The sequence below is a fragment of the Lytechinus pictus genome, chromosome 11 (genome assembly GCF_037042905.1).
Source record: "Lytechinus pictus isolate F3 Inbred chromosome 11, Lp3.0, whole genome shotgun sequence".
Taxonomy (NCBI): domain Eukaryota; kingdom Metazoa; phylum Echinodermata; class Echinoidea; order Temnopleuroida; family Toxopneustidae; genus Lytechinus; species Lytechinus pictus.
Window position 1 is genome coordinate 20797006 of NC_087255.1, and position 19577 is coordinate 20816582.

Below are 19577 nucleotides of genomic sequence, written 5' to 3' on the forward strand. Positions count from 1 at the left end.
GGTGAGAGCTGATTGTGCTAGTGAATCCATTGAGCTGCACCGGCTGTAAATGGAACTTGAAAGCTAATTAGTTGATGTTGACTTGGTTATGAAATGATTTGAAGTTCTTTTTTTTCTACAACTCTGAAGCCCTTCAAGTGTAGGCCGTTATGTCATAAAACTTGATCACATGCAGCATACTTTTCAACTAAGAGATCGTATTAAAGATTGTTCTAGATCTTTTTCACATTTGATGATTAAGCGTTTTTAGAGCCATGCCCCTTCCATATCCAAGTATTTTGTTTTTTCTTGGATGAACCAACTCGTATTGAAATGATTTACTACAAATATGCATAGTAGATGTTTCTTTTCCTTATGGTGGGAAACATTTGTGAATTTGTTGTGTTTTACTGGGGGGGGGGGGGGGGGCTGTGAAATGGTCAGTGAAAAAACATGAAAGTATGTTATAAAAGTGGATAAGTATATTACTTTTTTCGTAGAGTTCAATATTTTCATATCTTCAATAATCTAATCCTTATTCCCTGAATTTGAGTCTTTAAAATTGAAAAAATAATATTGACATTGTGTACAGTACTTTGCACAAATATGTTTTGTGTTTTTACTATGCGAACTTGTCAATGCACAATATGCTGTGTACATACATGTATTTGCTTTTTTGTAATGTTTTTTTTCCCCATGGTCATTATCATATTTCATTGAAAACTCTCCATGTACCACATGTTTGTGTTGAAAAAGTTGCTAAACATACAGTGACACATTATGAAAAACACAGAATATACGACATGGACAACTCCCGAATCAACAACCACTTCATCGATTGGTCCTGAAAGCACAACCTTGGAAACTACTACCACTGATTTCAACACAACACAAGGCAATGATACAACAACCGCAACGCCAGCAACTCAAGATCCTGGCACTGGTAAGACAAATGCTTCCCCATTCCAGATTCAGTCGTTGTCGCCTCTTTGGAAGTCTTAAAAATGCATCTAGATTACGGGGTAATTCGGGATAGGAGATAAGAAAAGGAGTCAAGCAGACACTCGGGCAAGATACTGGGTCTAGTCAAATCGATATTGTCAAATAAAGACGCAAAGATCCTGTATTTTTGTTTGTAGATATATAAAATCGACTTGATGACATCTAAGATCTTTTCTCCTCATCTTTGTTCATGACATTCCAATCTGAAAAGTTCCAGAATCTTGACTTATTGTCAGCTTGTGCTATGAAGTTTACTTGACAGGGAGCGATATCTTCTCCATTTAACAAAGTTGACATTTTCCAAGAGCTTGTCTTCTCCACTTGACATGATCCTAGGTCTTGTCTTCAGCTGTCCAAGATCATCTCTTCTTGTTTCAACGATGTCATCTGATCTTGACATGATTCAAGATCTTGCCTTCTTGTTTGCTCATATTGGCGTCTGTTCTCCCATCCTCCATTACCTTGTCACCTTTGAGCACTTTTAAGCTTCCATACTTGTACATCGGTGGTCTTCACCATTCGCTTTGCCTAGTTGTATGTGTGGCACCATCGTACTTGATTCATCAAGCTTGTGAAGCTCATTCCAAGAAGATCACCTCCTACACATGTAGTTCATCTCAAAAACTTCTTATCCATTTGCTTTGCACACCCTCTTCATGAACTATATCATGACTCCCATAACCTGAGGCTTTGCTTTCATATAGTAGTTGATCATTATTAGTAGTCAGGGTTGTAGCCAAGGCCGGCCTTGAGGCCACATTGTGCTGGTTTATGTCGGCTGACATGATGATTGTGATAGGGGGATGAGCAGTGGATCATTGACAATCCTTATGGGCTCATGACTCGGAAGGGCCGGCCTCGGCTACAGCCCTGTATAGCAGCCATTGAGCCACTTATTGTCAGCTTGTGCTATGAAGTTTACTTGACAGGGAGCAATATCATCTCTATTTAACAAAGTTGACATTTTCCAAGAGCTTGTCTTCTCCACTTGACATGATCCAAGGTCTTGTCTTCAGCTGTCCAAGATCATCTCTTCTTGTTTCAACGATGTCATCTTGACATGATTCAAGATCTTGCCTTCTTGTTTTCTCATCTTGACGTCTGTTCTCCCATCCTCCATTACCTTGTCACCTTTGAGCACTTTTAAGCTTCCATACATGTACATCGGTGGTCTTCACCATTCGCTTTGCCTAGTTGTATGTGTGGCACCATCGTACTTGATTCATCAAGCTTGTGAAGCTCATTCCAAGAAGATCACCTCCTACACATGTAGTTCATCTAAAAAACTTCTTATCCATTTGCTTTGCACACCCTCTTCATGAACTATATCATGACTCCCATAACCTGAGGCTTTGCTTTCATATAGTAGCTGATCATTATTAGTAGTCAGGGTTGTAGCCAAGGCCGGCCTTGAGGCCACATTGTGCTGGTTTATGTCGGCTGACATGATGATTGTGATAGGGGGATGAGCAGTGGATCATTGACAATCCTTATTGGCTCATGACTCGGAAGGGCCGGCCTCGGCTACAGCCCTGTATAGCAGCCATTGAGCCACTTATTGTCAGCTTGTGCTATGAAGTTTGCTTGACAGGGAGCAATATCATCTCCATTTAACAAAGTTGACATTTTCCAAGAGCTTGTCTTCTCCACTTGACATGATCCAAGGTCTTGTCTTCTCCTGTCCAAGATCATCTCTTCTTGTTTCAATGATGTCATCTTGACATGATTCAAGATCTTGCCTTCTTGTTTTCTCATCTTGACGTCTATTCTCCCATCCTCCATTACCTTGTCACCTTTGAGCAATTTTAAGCTTCCATACATGTACATCGGTGGTCTTCACCATTCGCTTTGCCTAGTTGTATGTGTGGCACCATCGTACTTGATTCATCAAGCTTGCGAAGCTCATTCCAAGAAGATCACCTCCTACACATGTAGTTCATCTCAAAGACTTCTTATCCATTTGCTTTGCACACCCTCTTCATGAACTATATCATGACTCGCATAACCTGAGGCTTTGCTTTCATATAGTAGCTGATCATTATTAGTAGTCAGGGTTGTAGCCAAGACCGGCCTTGAGCAGTGGCGTAACAGGCGGGGGGGCAGGGGGGGCAAGCTGCCCCCCCTGGCGGAGCTCACCGGGAAAATAAAATAAAAACGGGAAAAAGAAAAAGGGGGAGGGAAGGGAAAGGGAAAGGAAAGAAAAAAGGGGAAAGGGAAAGGAAAAGGAAAAAGAAAACTAAGAAAAAAACATAAAAAAGGGAAAACGGAAAGATAACGGGAAAAGGAAGGAAAAAAGAACAAGTGAGAAAAAACAATTCGCCCCGATATACAAATACATCAGCATGATTAGTAAGACAGGGAAATAAATTAAAGATGACAAAAAGGCAAACAAAAGCGGGAAATAAAGGCAGAATGGAATTAGCCAAAATCTAAATTGGAAAATAAAGAATAGGGACAAGATAACGTACACTACCGGGCTGCCGAGGATTGAGATAACGAGCGGGAAGAAAAATGGATGGTATTTAGCATTATGTCGTATGAAAGTCTATCATAAACTTGCTAAATCTCCAAAGGCTCTGTCCAAGAGTCAAGACCCCGTGCAGTGGGGGCTCTTCATCTGTAACCTTTAATGGGTTCTATAACGGGCCCCTATATGGACCCTTCTAGCATTAAGTTTTACGTTGAAGCACTGGCGTACCGGGGGGTGGTTCCACAGCCAAGGGGAAATAAAAGAAAATAAAGGAGGCAGCGAAATGAGATGAATGAAAAAAAATATATCACATGATATTTGCTATAATGATGTAAAAATCTATCACATAATTAGAATTTCATTTGAACAGGCCATTTTTTTTCTGGTTCGCTTCGCTCGCTGGCGACTTTTTACAAATTTTCCCACATTTGCTATGGTGTGCCCCTCACAATATTTGGATGATTACGATACACAACTGTATTGAATTTATGTGTTGTGTTAAAGCTATATAAATATACACGCAATTTGATTAAAATAAGTGGCCATCTGTAAGGTTTAAAATGGCTTTGATATCAAGAGGTTCTGGGGCTCTGCCCTGGACCCCACCCATAAAGCACTGTTATATGGATGTGTCTGGACCATGGCCCCCAAAAGTTCTACAACCAAACAAAAAAAAATGAGGAAAGAAAGGAAAGTGTATTATATTTTTCTGAATATCACGTTAAAATCTATCTTCATGTTAGATTCTCATGAAAAGGTGATTTTTTTATCTCGCTCGCTTCGCTCGCTCGGGACCTATATTAAGCTACTTCTTGCCAGAAGCGCCATACTCGGCCGCTTCGAGCATATAGAGCTTCGCCCTGATGCTCACAATCATAACAAAAATCCTGTTCACCGTGGCGTACAAAAAAAGAGAGAAAAAAGGAAAGAGAGGAGGGTGAAATATGATATCATCTTTTTAACATTATGTCAAAATCTATCACAAAATTGGATTTTTGCAATAAAAATGTCAACAATTTTTGCTCGCTCGCTTATATATATATTGTTACGCCGCTGGCCTTGAGGCCACATTGTGCTGGTTTATGTCGGTTGACATGATGATTGTGATAGGGGGATGAGCAGTGGATCATTGACAATCCTTATGGGGTCATGACTCGGAAGGGCCGGCCTCGGCTACAGCCCTGTATAGCAGCCATTGATGTGTCGGATCTGCCCTCATCAGTTTTCATGCTTCACAGTTTTAAATCGATGACTTACATTACATGTCATGTTGTTCAGTGTACTTTGCTTGCATTTGCCAATGGATCATCTAACTCTTGCTTCAAAATGACTTACAATTACATGTCATCCGGAAATAATTCTGCTTGTAACCAAATTTGACTCATATTTAGTCATAAGAAAAGTTCTCAGCTATGTTCTGTACAGTAAGGTTTTCATGGATACATTGTGAAGGATCCCCCCCTTTTTTTTTTGCTCCCCGATTCCTTCGCACTCCACTGGTCAACAACAGGGGTTTAAACCAGAGAGCATCACTGAACACAAGTCGATCAACTGCCCTTATTGGTTTTTAACCCTGACATTTGTGCTTGATTCAATTCAGGTGAGAGCTGATTGTGCTAGTGAATCCATTGAGCTGCACCGGCTGTAACAGGAACTTGAAAGCTAATTAGTTGATGTTGACTTGGTTATGAAATGATTTAAAGTTCTTTTTTATACAACTCTGAAGCCCTCCAAGTGTAGGCCTATATGTCATAAAACTTGATCACATGCAGCATACTTTTCAACTAAGAGATCGTATTAAAGATTGTTCTAGATCTTTTTCACATTTGATGATTAAGTGTTTTTAGAGCCATGCCCCTTCCATATCCAAGTATTTTGTTTTTTTCTTGGATGAACCAACTTGTTTTGAAATGATTTACTACAAATATGCATTGTAGATGTTTCTTTTCCTTATGGTGGGAAACATTTGTGAATTTGTTGTGTTTTACTGAGGGGGGGGGGGGGCTGTTAAATGGTCAGTGGAGAAACATGAAAGTATGTTACAAAATTGGATAAGTATATTACTTTTTTGTGGAGTTCAGTATTTTCATATCTTCAATAATCTAATCCTTATTCCCTGAATTTGAGTCCTTAAAATTGAAAAAAGAATATTGACATTGTGTACAGTACTTTGCACAAATATGTTTTGTGTTTTTACTATGCGAACTTGTCAATGCACAATATGCTGTGTACATACATGTATTTGCTTTTTTGTAATGTATTTTTCCCCCATGGTCATTATCATATTTCATTGAAAACTCTCCATGTACCACATGTTTGTGTTGAAAAAGTTGCTAAACATACAGTGACACATTATTAAAAACACAGAATATACGACATGGACAACTCCCGAATCAACAACCACTTCATCGATTGGTCCTGAAAGCACAACCTTGGAAACTACTACCACTGATTTCAACACAACACAAGGCAATGATACAACAACCACAACGCCAGATAATGGCTCGCCAACAACTCAAGATGCTGCCACAGGTACTGCACCCATTGTACCTAGCACAAGTGATATGAATAGTGGCAGTACATTCGGTGGCACCGGTAAGACAAACGCTTCTGCATTCCAGATTCAGTCATTGTCGCCTCTATGGAAGTCTTAAAAATGCTTCTAGAGTACAGGGTAATTCAGGATAGGGGATGAGAAAAGGAGTCAAGCTGACACTTAGGCAAGATACTGGGTCTCGTTGAGTTGACATTGTCAGATAAAGACGAAAAGATCCTGTTTTTCTAGTATGTAGATACATAAAATCGACTTGATGACATCTGGGATCTTTTCTCCTTTTCCTTTTTCTTGACATTCCAACCTGACAAGTTCCAGAATCTTGACTTTTGTCAGCTCGTTGCTATGAAGTTGACAATAACAACACTACAGGGAGCAATATCTTCTCCTTTTAACAAATTTGACATGGTCCAAGAGCTTGTCTTCTCCACTTGACGTGGTCCAAGGTCTTGTCTTCTCCTGTCCGAGATCATCTCTTCTGGTTTCAACAATGTCAACTTGACATGATTCAAGATCTTGCCTTCTTGTTTCCTCATCTTGACGTCTTCTCCCATCCTCCATTACCTTGTCACCTTCGAGCACTTTTAAGCTTCCATACATGTACATCAGTGGTCTTCACCATTCGCTTTGCCTAGTTGTATGTGTGGCACCATCGTACTTGATTCATCAAGCTTGTGAAGCTCATTCCAAGATGATCACCTCCTACACATGTAGTTCATCTCAAAGACTTCATATCCATCTGCTTTGCACACCCTCTTCATGAACTATATCATGACTCCCATACCCCGATGCTTTGCTTTCCTATCATTAGTCAATCATAATAGTAGTCAGGGTTGTAGCCAAGGCCGGCCTTGAGGCCACATTGTGCTGGTTTATGTAGCGGCTGACATGATGATTGTGATAGGGGAATGGGCAGTGGATCATTGACAATCCTTATCGGCTCATGACTCGGAAGGGCCGGCCTCGGCTACAGCCCTGTATGTAGCCATTGATGTGTCGGATCTGCCCTCATCAGTTTTCAGGCCCCACAGTGTCAAATCATTGACTTACATTACATGTCATGTTGCTCAGTGTACTTTGTTCGCTTTTGCCGATGGATCATAGCTTGCTTCAAAATGACTTACATGTACAATTACATTTCATCCAGGAATTCTGCTTGTATCTAAATTTGATTAGCATATTTGGTCATGAGAGAAATTTTCAACTATGTTCTGTACAGTCTTCTGTTAGCATCTGCTACACTAAAGACTCTTTGTGTACCAGTCTTGTAAAAAAAAAAATGTAGAGCAAACTGCGATGGGATACTAGGAAAATTATTCTCTGTATGTATGTAGAGAGATGAAAAAATATTGAATTATGTCCTTGTACATGTGTGTTACTTGTTGTTTTTTATTCCTATTTATGCTATTATTTTTATTCATATGTGTATTTTTTTTTTTTTTTAGTATATATTTATCTTTGTTGTATAGGTTTGTATTTATTTTTACTTTCAGTTGGAGAGAATATTGGTGAATGTTTTGCTACCAGCCATTCATACACATTTCACCCTATCTGTTGTAAATATATGTACTGTAACTACACTGTGTTGTGAGTATTGTCCAGTCAAGGTTTGTCATGTATGTTTGTTTCCCCCTCTTGTTTACATGTGGAACCATTAAAAAGTTTTCATAGATTTGTCCATGCGATACCGTGGAGGTACTACATGAAGGTAGAATGTTTTGGCAATGGATGCTTGGAAAAATAATTGTTTTCAAAGATGCACTTTCAAACATTAAATTAGAATTTGTGTACATACATGTTTTGTCCATTCTATGTTAGTCTTTGCTTGCTGTGCATTGCTTATTAAAGCCATTCATATCGAACAAATTTCTGCCAATAATCATGGATAGAAAGTTTGCCTTTTTGCTGGTATTGAAAAAATATTTAAGAGGTGCCTAACTTAGAGTTTGTCAATTTTACAAAATATTCCATATTGCAGTGATAAGTCTAAGATTCAATAACTTTATATGGATATACATTTAGAACATTTTTTTTCATTTCTCTTTGTCACTATGTATTCCATTTTTTTGTGAAAAGGGGCTTAATGCCCTTTTCTTAAAATTTGTACAGCTCTGCTATCAGTGTAAGGTCTTCTTTCTGGCCTGTTTATTTGCTTTAATCTGATGAAGGTGGTGTTAAGAAATGAGTTGTGATTGATGCAAAATCTCAAGGAACATCTTTAGTAGTACCACTGATTTGGAGATAGACTTTGATTGCAGAGATATTGAGATCTCATAATGGTGAATAGTATGAAAATAGTAGTCAAACATCTGGAAATCAGAATATTTTTTTTCTCTTATACTCTGCTTATTTCCCTCATTTTCCCCTCAAGCATTTAAAATATAGGGAAGGAATGGAGAAGAACTAAAAGGATAAAGAAGAGGGGTACAAAAAAAAGTTGTACAGTACTGGATAATGTACATGTATTACTGAATGAGATCTTATTTTTTTGTTGAGTGAAAAAAAATGAATCAACTTGTAGACTATACCCCCCCCCCCTGTATCGAACTATCCTGCTACCGAACCTTGTTCTGCCTCCACTATTACTGTGTATATTTTCCTGTGTTTATTTGTCTACCTTCAATAGATGGGACATGAACATGTGTGTAGAATTGATTATTGGATATACGTGTGATGATGATTATAGAATAAAATTTGTTTGAAATAATCACAGATATTGCATCTACTGTTGGTACAACAACGTACGATGATGGCAACCCCATCCCCCCCCCCCCCCCCCCCCCCCCGTGGATACTTGTAGTAGTGCTACCAATACAGGTATTTTACATCAGAAGGGACAACCTTTTCCGCTCCCTCATCACTTGGTCCGACGGAATATACTAGAAGTAATGGTATCACCGGTAAAATGGAAAACTAATTCATCTCCAATTTCATTCTCACGAATGATTGCATTTTTGTTCATACTTCATGCACATGCAGTCTATCCAGTTATCAAATTGTTATAAAATAAATTGTTGTCATCAAATGCTTTATCTCCAAACATTTATTTTGAGTTCCATTTCATTTTTTGTGAAAAAAGCTTTCCTCACTGTCAGTGTTGCTGTGCACTGCTTATTAAAGCCATTCATATCGAAAACATTTCTGCCTAAAATCATGGATAGAAATTTTGCCTTTTTGCTGGTATTGGAAAAATATTTAAGAGGTGCCTAACTTAGAGTTTGTCAATTTTATAGAATATTCCATATTGCAGTGATAAGTCTAAGAATCAATAACTTGATATGGATATACACTTAGAACATTTTTTCATTTCTTTTAGTCACTACGTACATATTTCCTTTCTTGGTGAAAAGGGGCTTAATGCCCTTTTCGTAAAATGTGTACAACTCTGCTATCAGTATAAGGTCCTCTTCTGGCCTGTTCATTTGCTGTAATTTGATGAAGGTGGCGTTAAGAAATGAGTTGTGATTGATGCGAAAGCTCAAGGAATATCTTTATTTAGTAATACCACTGATTTGGAGATGGACTTTGATGACAGAGATATTGAGATCTCATAATGGTGAACAGTATGAAAATGGAAGTCAAACATCTGGAATCAGATTTTTTTTTCTTTTTTTACTCTGCTTATTTTCCCCTCAAGCATTTAGAAAATAAGGAAGGAATGGAAGGATAAAGTAGAGGGGTAAAAAAAAGGTTGTATGGTACTGGATAATTGAATGAGATCTTTTTTTGTTGAGTGAAAAGAAATGAATCAACTTGTAGGCTATACCCCCCCCCCCTCCCCCTGTATCGAACTACCCAGCCACTGCACCTTGTTCTGCCTCCACAATTACTGTTTATATGTCTACCTTCAATAGATGCGACATAAACGTGTGTAGAATTAATTAAATGGATATATGATGATTATAGAATAAAATTTATTTGAAATTTTCTGGCAACCCAGAAATAATCACAGATATTGCATCTACTGCTGGTACCACACCGTACGATGATGGCACGCCCCCCGTGGATACTAGTAGTAGCGCTACCAATACAGGTATTTTTACATCAGATGGGACAACCTTTTCCGATCCCACATCACTTGGTCCGACGGAATATACCAGAAGTGATGGTATGACTGGTAAAATGGAAAACTAATTCATCTCCAATTTCATTCTCACAGATCATTGCATTTAGTTTTATATTTCATGCACAGTCTATCCATTTATCATCAGAAAAATAAAATGCTTCATCTCTAAATATTTATTTTGAGTTCCATTTCGAGTTCCATTTCATTTTTTTGGTGAAAAAAGCTTTCCTCAATAAAAAGTGCTAATTTGAAATTCATTCGTAAAGTCTTAATATGTTTAGGACAAGGCTGCTCTTCAGAAGGATACATTTCTATGATATAGTACAAATTGATTTTTAATTTAAAAAAATTCCAAGGCCAATCAGAGGGGCATAGAGACCAATTAAAAGGTTAGTCTGCAGGCACAGACGCTTGGTCTTTGCAATTTGCATAATGCAGAGTCTGAAGTAGTGAGACTAGATTCACTATGTACTGTGGCATGCATCTACCAAATTATTTATTTGACACAGACAGAAAGTTTGGAGTCAAGTCTTCTTTCTAGACATGGTATAATTGGTTAAAGTGTAAAAAATGAGTCTGCTTGCAGACTCTCAAATCGGCATCCATTTCTGTGGTTCTCACATCTTATGGTATCCCTGCATTTCAGTCATTCTATTTCATGCTCATTTTATTTTTAGCTCATCCGGCCCAAAGGGCCAGATGAGCTTATGCCGTGGCGTGTCATCCGTCCGCAATTTCTAAATGCTTCTTCTTCGTCATTTCAAGTCCGATTTCAATTCTGTTTGCTTTATATGATAGCAATAGGTGGGGGATTCAAAACTTCTACACAGAATTTTGAAACTCATTAAATATCTTAAATTATGTGCATTTTTCAAAATTCACAAAAAATGCTTCTTCATCTTCATTTGTTGATCGATTTTTTTTTTTGCTTCCATCTGGTAGAGCTGCATGATGTACACCACAAATTCTAAACAGAATTTTGAAATTTTGATTAGAAAAAATTTTATGCGAAATTGATTTATGCATATTTTTCAAAATTTACATCAAATGCTCCTTTTTTTGTCGACTGATTTTGATTTTTTTTTCTTCCATTTGGTAGAGCTTCATGAGGTTCACAAAACTTCTGGACAGAATTTTGAAATTTTTACTGGAAAGTTAATTATGCTAATTTATGCGAAATTTATTCATAAATCACAGAAAATGCTTCTTTAAGTGTTGACCGATTTTGATTTTTGCTTCTTCCATCTCGTAGAGCTGCATGAGGTTTACCAAACTTGTACACAGAATTTCGAAATCTTGACTAGAAAATTACCTATGCTAATTTATGCAAAATTTATTCATAATCACAAATAAATGCTGCTTCTTTATTTGTTAGCCAATTTTTATTTTTTATTTTCATCCATTTGGTAGAGCTACCATACATGAGGGCCACCAAACTTCCACACAGAATTTTGAAATTTTGACTGAAAATTATGCTAATTTATGCAAAATTTATTCATAAATCAGAAAAAATGATTTTTCTCCTTCATTTGTTGATCAATTTCAATTTTGTTTGCTCTATATGATAGGTCTAGGTGGGGATATAAAATTTCTACAGAGAACATTGACACTCATTAAATATGCTAATTTATGCATATTTTCCAAAACTCGCACAAGAAATGCTTCTTATTCATTTGTTGACCTATTTTGATTTTTTTTTGTTCCATCTGAGAGCTACATGAGGTCCACCAAGGTTCTACACAGAATTTTGAAATTTTGACTAGAAAATTATTTATGCTTATTTATACAAAATTTATTCATAAATTGATTAAAAATGCTTCTTCTCTGTCATTTATTCATCAATTTCAATTCTTTTTCCTCAATCCTTGGAGCTATTTATAGCTCAATCTATGTCACCAATATAATTCACTTCACTGTCAACTGGGCTGAAATTAAAAATCGTATTAAATTTCCTTGTGAGATGCCTGATGAGCTCCACATCATTGATGTGCTACTTAATATTCCATTCATACTTCTATAGTTGATATTCTTGTGTACAGAAGACATATCTTTTTCATTCACCATACTTTTTGTGAAACAACCCCTCACCCCCCCCCCCCCTTGCAAAATCAATAAGAGGCATGACCTGGATTGTAATATTTATTCCATTCTGTCTCGGTTTATCAATTATTAGAATGTGATTTTAATTTATTCGTTGTTGCTATGAAAATGAGCGCATAGTATTTGTGCTACCTAGCAACAGTGGGTAGCATGCAATACAATGTATATTTCAGACGCATGTGATGGCTCATCGCTTAAAAGCATTATTAAGTTGTCATGAACTATGATCACGTGCTTATGATTGATTTGATGTCGGGATTAAATTCTTCAAATGTTGAATGCTTGAATAAAAAGTTGTATTGAACCATTTTTTTCTGATAGTCACAATACCAGGCCTCCTAGTGTTATTGTTGAACATCATGCAAATATAAATTTATTGTTGTTGGTAGCTTTTCTAACATATTGATTTGAACAAACATCAATTTGGCCAGTTCATGTACAACTACATGGACATGTATCTGTTTTCAAATTTTGTCTGCATAATGTCTGATACTGTTCATCCCATTACTTTGAGGTCCCAGATTCATAGATAAGGAATCATAATTAATTTGTTTTTTCCTTTCCATATTTTTGTGCTCTTTTTACACGGAATGAACAATATTGTAATCATTTACCAGCCTGTGAGAAGCCTTGTAATTCTAAAATGACTTATTGTTTCCTGACATTTTGTGGGGGGCGGTCTCTTCTGAAAGTCCATGCCTCTAAATATTAACTGCCGGATCTTTAAATTAAAAAGCTCCCTCATTCAAATTCAAGTAAACTTTGAACATATTCATTAATATATATATTGCTGAATGCAATCTGAGTAGTCAGTGGCAGTGAATAGCAAAAATATATGGGTTTTGTAAAACCAATATCTTTAAGGGTCAATATGGATGCAATATCTGTTAATGTTGATATTCTACTCTTGACTCTTGAGACAATGGGTGTGATTTTCTGGTAATCTGTTATTGAAACTTATTTTGATACTTCATGTTACACCTATTTTAGATTATATGTATACATTTTGCTACTTGCACTTCCCTTTTTTTTCTCCAATACTGATTTTTTTTATACACGTACTTTGTTCGATGATAATATTGTTCTGTCTTCTTTCTTGTTTGTCCTGTTGCCGATAATTGTGTAGCTACTTCTTCAAATCCTCCATTGGAAACATTTTCAACAGGTACTTACAAGCTAATCATTGTTTAAAGATAATTATACTATAGGTTATGATTCACAAAGCTGCTTCCAAATTATACAGGACTTATGACTTGTTCCTGTCAGGGGAAAATTACACGGGGGCGGGGGGTAATTTAACCCTGGAAACTATTAAAAAAGGAGCACTGGAAAAGTGGAAATCCCCATTCATACATAGCAATGTTGCAGAGAATGGGAAGTACTTTAACGTGTGAAAAGCAGCTGCTGAAAAATTCAACAACAAAAAATTGCCTGGTTCCTGTGCTAACGGAGATAGCACCCCTACCTGCATGAAATCAGTGACTTCTTTTACGTAAACTTAATCAAATGTTGACTTATATTTAGGACTTATTTACATAGGACTTTGCATTCAGATTTTGTCAGATGCTTGTTAAAAAGAACAAGAATTTTAGTCTACTAAGAATGGATGTCAAATTTAGGGAATAGGCATGCAAGAATGGGTCGTGTGTAAGATGTCCCTAATGCTATGGCCCATTCTATCATGCTAAGTGAGAAACTACAAATAATCCCTGTTTAAATATATTATTTATTATTTCATACCATTATACATATAGCAAGATCAACAGGTTTATTGTAGAGATGAATAAAAACGTTTTTTATTATGAAGTACCTAAAGGATTGATGCATGATCCAGAATTGGTAGACTGCAGAAATATTGTTTGCTGTTTTTAATACTTGCATTGCATTGCTCAAAAGTATAGTTTTTCAAACAAGCAGTTGGTAACAATCTTGTTGTAGGTCAAATTTGCAAACTATTCAATTCATGAGAATCCAGCTAGTTGAATTCAATGTTCTTATCCACAACATTATTTCAATTTATGTTGTGTTTATCCCTTGTATTAGACCTTTTGTTCTGTTCTGTCCATTACAATAACTGTTCTGTTTTAACAGGCTTACCCAACGGTACATCCCCTAACTTAAATGAAACAACTCCTCTTATATCAACGACGGGTGAGCGTTAATATAATCATTCAATCAATAAAATGAATAAGTACATTTTCATTTTTCATTCATCAAACATTATTTACTCTTCATTTTATCATTTTCATATTTTTCAAAAAATATTTATATTGTTCCTGGTGGAATGTTTGTCCTTTGTGTATAGTTTGTATTCCATCTTGTCATTTCTATTCCATTTTCTGCTGAAATAATGGTCATTGTTATTTGTTATATTAGCAATTATTATATGACACCTAGATAGATCCTCGTCATTTGATTGGTTGTTCGATCATTCAGACCATTTTAGAATGATGTCATCAACTGTGCAATTTTGGATCCATACGATTTTGTCCATTGCACGTGCGCACCAAGACAGCAGGCACCACAACCACTCGTGTTTGAAGTGCGCATGTTGTACGCAACAATCAACAGACGGAGCTTGCACTGCATGAGCAATATGTTTGCATCGAAATTCATAATTTCATTTGAAAAAGAATTTATTTTTAGGTGTCATATAAATCAAATAATGAATGTTCTTTTCATTTGTGCAATGGACAGAATACTTCATTTGATGAAAGATGAAATGAATGAATCATTTCATCTTTCACCTCATGAACTATTCTGTCCATTGCACTCATAAACATAAATTATTTGTATACCGTTTCCTTTTGTTTTAAATATGTGTCATGCTAATTTTGCAATTTTGCATATTTGTGCAAGTACATTGAGTTTATTATTTTTCTCTTACAATATTTCAAAGGGCTATAGTTCTTAGGTAGCATCTAAAAAATGATTATCGGTGTAATAAAGAAATCTAGATTCACTTATCATTATGATCCCCCAAGAAAGCGTGCAAAGATTCTCCATTTTCAAATTCCATTGCTATTCTCCAGAAGCAACTGATACAGGGAATAGTAATACTTTCTTTTTCTATAGGCCTACTACATGTTTTTATATTATCATCATGTCCCTTTGCACTTCAAAATACTTTATTTCATTTTCCCCTTTTTTTTGTCTTTTGTCTCTTTTTAATCTATCACACCTCGTAGAATATTGCTTCGGACAAACATGTTTGATTTCAACATTTCTTGTTTTGTAACATTATATATAGTGAAATATTTATGTGGCTTAATATCCATGTGAATACTGGTGATTTGAATTAATATTGGACACACTGATATTGCTTTTTAGAAACATATGTAATCATAAATAATCGTGTCACTGTGTGTTGCTTGTATATAGTTGATGTAAACTAGTTGTTTTAAAAGGAGATGTTGGGCAAATAACATGGGAAGGGTTACATGTAGCTTGGAAAGCCGTAATGGTGAGTGTTTTATTCAATGTATGGAAAGGTGAAATATTGATTTCTTAAAATGAATAATGAGTGTGTGACCTGATCAGATCCTGATTTGCTTTCCATGTTATGATGTTGATTTCTGTGTTGATCTATGTGTAGTAAACTCTGTCATTTAGCTTTTAGCTGCAGTTGTGTGAATTTTAAAAGGGAAATTCACCCTGACGAAAAGTTTATTGTAAAAAAATACTTATTAAAAAATTATTGAAAATATTGGTGATGGTTTGAGGAAAATCCATTAAAGATAGATAAAGTTATTTGAATTTTAAATTTCTGATTTGTGACGTCATATAATCCAGTGTTGATTTTTTAATTTTTGGTGTTGGTACAACACCTACATGTGTGGGTGTTATTATCTTTGGTTGTTACTTTTACAAAACATCGGTTGGTGTAATGTTCGATTTCAAGGGTGTAAATTTAACACCACGGTGTAGTGCTAAAGGGACACCAACTGGTATCAGTTTTAATACGGGGCCCTGTTTTTACAATGCCAGGGGTCTCAATCACTTTTAAGCACATTAATATAGCTCATTTTGAATTTCACTACAACACACCTTCTTTTGAGTAGTGCACATTTTATTGTACAAAAATACAGATATATCTCCTTTTTTAGTACAGTCATGTGTACTTCATAATCCAGTGACTCCAGTCATGTGTAAAATTGTGCGTAACTCCCGAACAGCTATATGAACGGCCCCAAGTTCACTGCAAACACCCATCACTGACCATCGTCCGTTCCAGGGTGCCCTGTCTTTTTCAAAGGACTACGATTGATCCAATCAACCTCAAGTATATGGAAATCCATCAGTGTCATCATTTTTTCCTCGGAAAATTTGCACAATGTCTTTTTTAAACAAAGATAAACACACTGAATTTTCAAGAAAACTCTAAATTATGAATGGACATCATATCAGAAAATATTTTGAAAAAATATATGGTATGCATTTTAGTTGATGACGTTGCAGGCTTTCCATAGTTGTAGTTGATTGGATCAATCGCAAAGATCTCTTTGTATAAAGACGGGACCCTGGAAACACTCTATCTTCATCAGTACCGGTATTCATACATGCATCCATAACTTGCTCTTTCTCAAATTCCATACATGTACATTGTTCCTCAGTACCTCACAATTAAAAAAAAAATAAAATCATGCATTTTTCCCCCTTTCAAATCGCACAATTGTTTGTCCTGGGGGGGGGGGGGGCACTCAACTATATCACTTACACATGCGCAACCAAATAACTTGTTTACTTTTTTATCATAGTGCATGATCCAAGTGCCATAATCATGAGGGGGAGGATATGTTTGTGGAGTAAAACACACGTTTTATAGGTCATACTCATTCATAGGGGGCAAAAATTGTCAAAAAAATTATTTTAAAATACTTGAATAGGCCTTATGGTATGAATTTGTCTAATGGGTAAAACTTGTTTAGGGTGGGTTCATAAAACCTGTGGTGGTGCATGTGAACAGCAATTGAAGAGTTGAGTGCCCCCCTGGATTGTTTAATTATATATCTTATTGTTCTAAAACTAATGAAATTACCTTTTCAAGATTTGACACCTTGTTGTCAGACTCAGATGTACTATTTGAAATCAAGGTAATATGAGCTTTATGTAGATCTATTCTACAGTACATGGAAAACTCACTGAAGAGTGCAAAATATGTCATTGAGTCATTGTGATGTATTTTGATTTTATAATGTTAATTGATATTCATTCTAACTCTTGTTGGAATGCTCCTCAGGGAGTGGATGAAGTGTACAATGTATACATTGTGGGCAGGCATGCTAGGAGCCAATGATGGAATGGGTAATATATCTGTAAAACGAGAAACGTTGTTCCTTTTCATAAAAGTGGAATATTCAATATTTTTAATTGGATTATATAAACAAACATTTGTTTGCTTGTATTGACCTCAGATTTTATTTTTTTCAAAATGTAAATGGTTGACTATTTTCTTGATATGCTAACTTGTCACTGTTTCTGCCATTTACATGTCTATTTTCTGCCTCTAGAAACAGCATTGCCTACCTGTTATGATAACTGCAATATTACAGCATCTCCATCTGCTGGTGAGATTCATTCATATAGTCTCTATAAAACCTATTGTCATATTCTTTTCATATTTAATAAAGCCGTTTTGTGATCATTGCTGTTTGCCGTTTTAGTGCTGTGTTAAGGCCACTGCACAACTTACGACTGGTCCGAGATCCGATTTCGGAACAAATCGCATTGTGCTTATAAATGGGAATGAAAAGTATCTTTTTATTGGAGGTTCAAACTACATTTCTGTAAATATATTAATATAACAGTTTTAGATTATTGCAAGCCTTAATTTGTTTTAAATCGTATCAAATGACCACCTGACACCCTTGTCATTACGACTAGATATTCAGTATGCTTTTATTCAAATAAAAATTGGTAGCATAGTCACAGATTTGAACATATATAATACAGTACATGTATGCGTACAATAATTTATAACTTTATCCATTAAGATGTTCCATGTCTCAATCTTAATTTGCATGCATCAAATTTTTACTCTCGTTTTATTCCAAAATTGGGTGTGCAGTGGCAGTAAAACTGTGATCAATATCATAAGTCCTTTTGTGATAATTGTTTACCTGTTTAGGGCTGTCCTAGAAGCAAGTATAAATTGCATATGGTACTTTTTTATCATAGTGCATGATCCAAGTGCCATAATCATGGGGGGGGGGGTATGTTTGTGGAGTATTAAAAACACATGTTTTATAGGTCATAATAGGGGGCAAAAATTGTCAAAAAATTATTTTAAAATACTTGAATAGGCCTTAGGGTATGAATGTGTCTAATGGGTAAAACTTGTTTAGGGTTGGTTTATAAAACATGTGGTGGTGTATGTGAACAGCAATTGAAGAGTTGAGTGCCCCCCCCCCCCTGGATTGTTTAATTATATATCTTATTGTTCTAAAACTAATAAAATTACCTTTTCAAGATTTGACACCTTGTTGTCAGACTCAGATGTAATATTTGAAATCAAGGTAATATGAGCTTTATGTAGATCTATTCTACAGTACATGGAAAACTCACTGAAGAGTGCAAAATATGTCATTGAGTCATTGTGATGTATTTTGATTTTATAATGTTAATTGATATTCATTCTAACTCTTGTTGGAATGCTCCTCAGGGAGTGGATAAAGTGTACAATGTATACATTGTGGGCAGGCATGCTAGGAGCCAATGATGGAATGGGTAATATATCTGTAAAACGAGAAACGTCGCTCCTTTTCATAAAAATGGAATATTCAATATTTTTAATTGGATTATATAAACAAACATTTGTTTGCTTGTATTGACCTCAGATTTTATTTTTTTCAAAATGTAAATGGTTGACTATTTTCTTGATATGCTAACTTGTCACTGTTTCTGCCATTTACATGTCTATTTTTCTGCCTCTAGAAACAACATTGCCTCCCTGTTATGATAACTGCAATATTACAGCATCTCCATCTGCTGGTGAGATTCATTCATATAGTCTTTATAAAACCTATGGTCATATTCTTTTCATATTTAATAAAGCCGTTTTGTGATCATTGCTGTTTGCCGGTTTAGGGCTGTGTTTAGGCCACTGCACAACTTACGACTGGTCCGAGATCCGATTTTGGAACAAATCGCATTGTGCTTATTTTCTATAAATGGGAATGAAAAGTATCTTTTTATTGGAGGTTCAAACTACATTTCTGTAAATATATTAATATAACAATTTGAGATGATTGCAAGCCTTAATTTGTTTCAAATCGTATCAAATGACCACCTGGCACCCTTGTCATTACGACTAGATATTCAGTATGCTTTTATTCAAATAAAAATTGGTAGCATAGTCACAGATTTGAACATATACAGTACATGTATGCGTACAATAATTTATAACT

General features: G+C 35.8%; 1 protein-coding gene across 14 annotated transcripts in view; it reads left to right on the forward strand.

Annotated features, from left to right (window-relative positions):
* LOC129271956 (mucin-2-like) overlaps positions 1 to 19577 on the forward strand; it is a 46767-nt gene that overhangs the window by 16702 nt on the left and 10488 nt on the right. For 6 of the 14 annotated variants that reach the window (XM_064106979.1, XM_064106989.1, XM_064106981.1 and 3 more), the window contains 7 exons: positions 773 to 922; positions 5819 to 6046; positions 9946 to 10122; positions 13298 to 13336; positions 14263 to 14322; positions 17682 to 17738; positions 19105 to 19161. In XM_064106979.1, the coding sequence (XP_063963049.1) occupies positions 773 to 922; positions 5819 to 6046; positions 9946 to 10122; positions 13298 to 13336; positions 14263 to 14322; positions 17682 to 17738; positions 19105 to 19161 (768 nt within the window). The remainder of the gene's footprint in view (positions 1 to 772; positions 923 to 5818; positions 6047 to 9945; positions 10123 to 13297; positions 13337 to 14262; positions 14323 to 17681; positions 17739 to 19104; positions 19162 to 19577) is intronic. The other 8 variants (XM_064106985.1, XM_064106987.1, XM_064106991.1 and 5 more) reach the window with 4 other exon arrangements.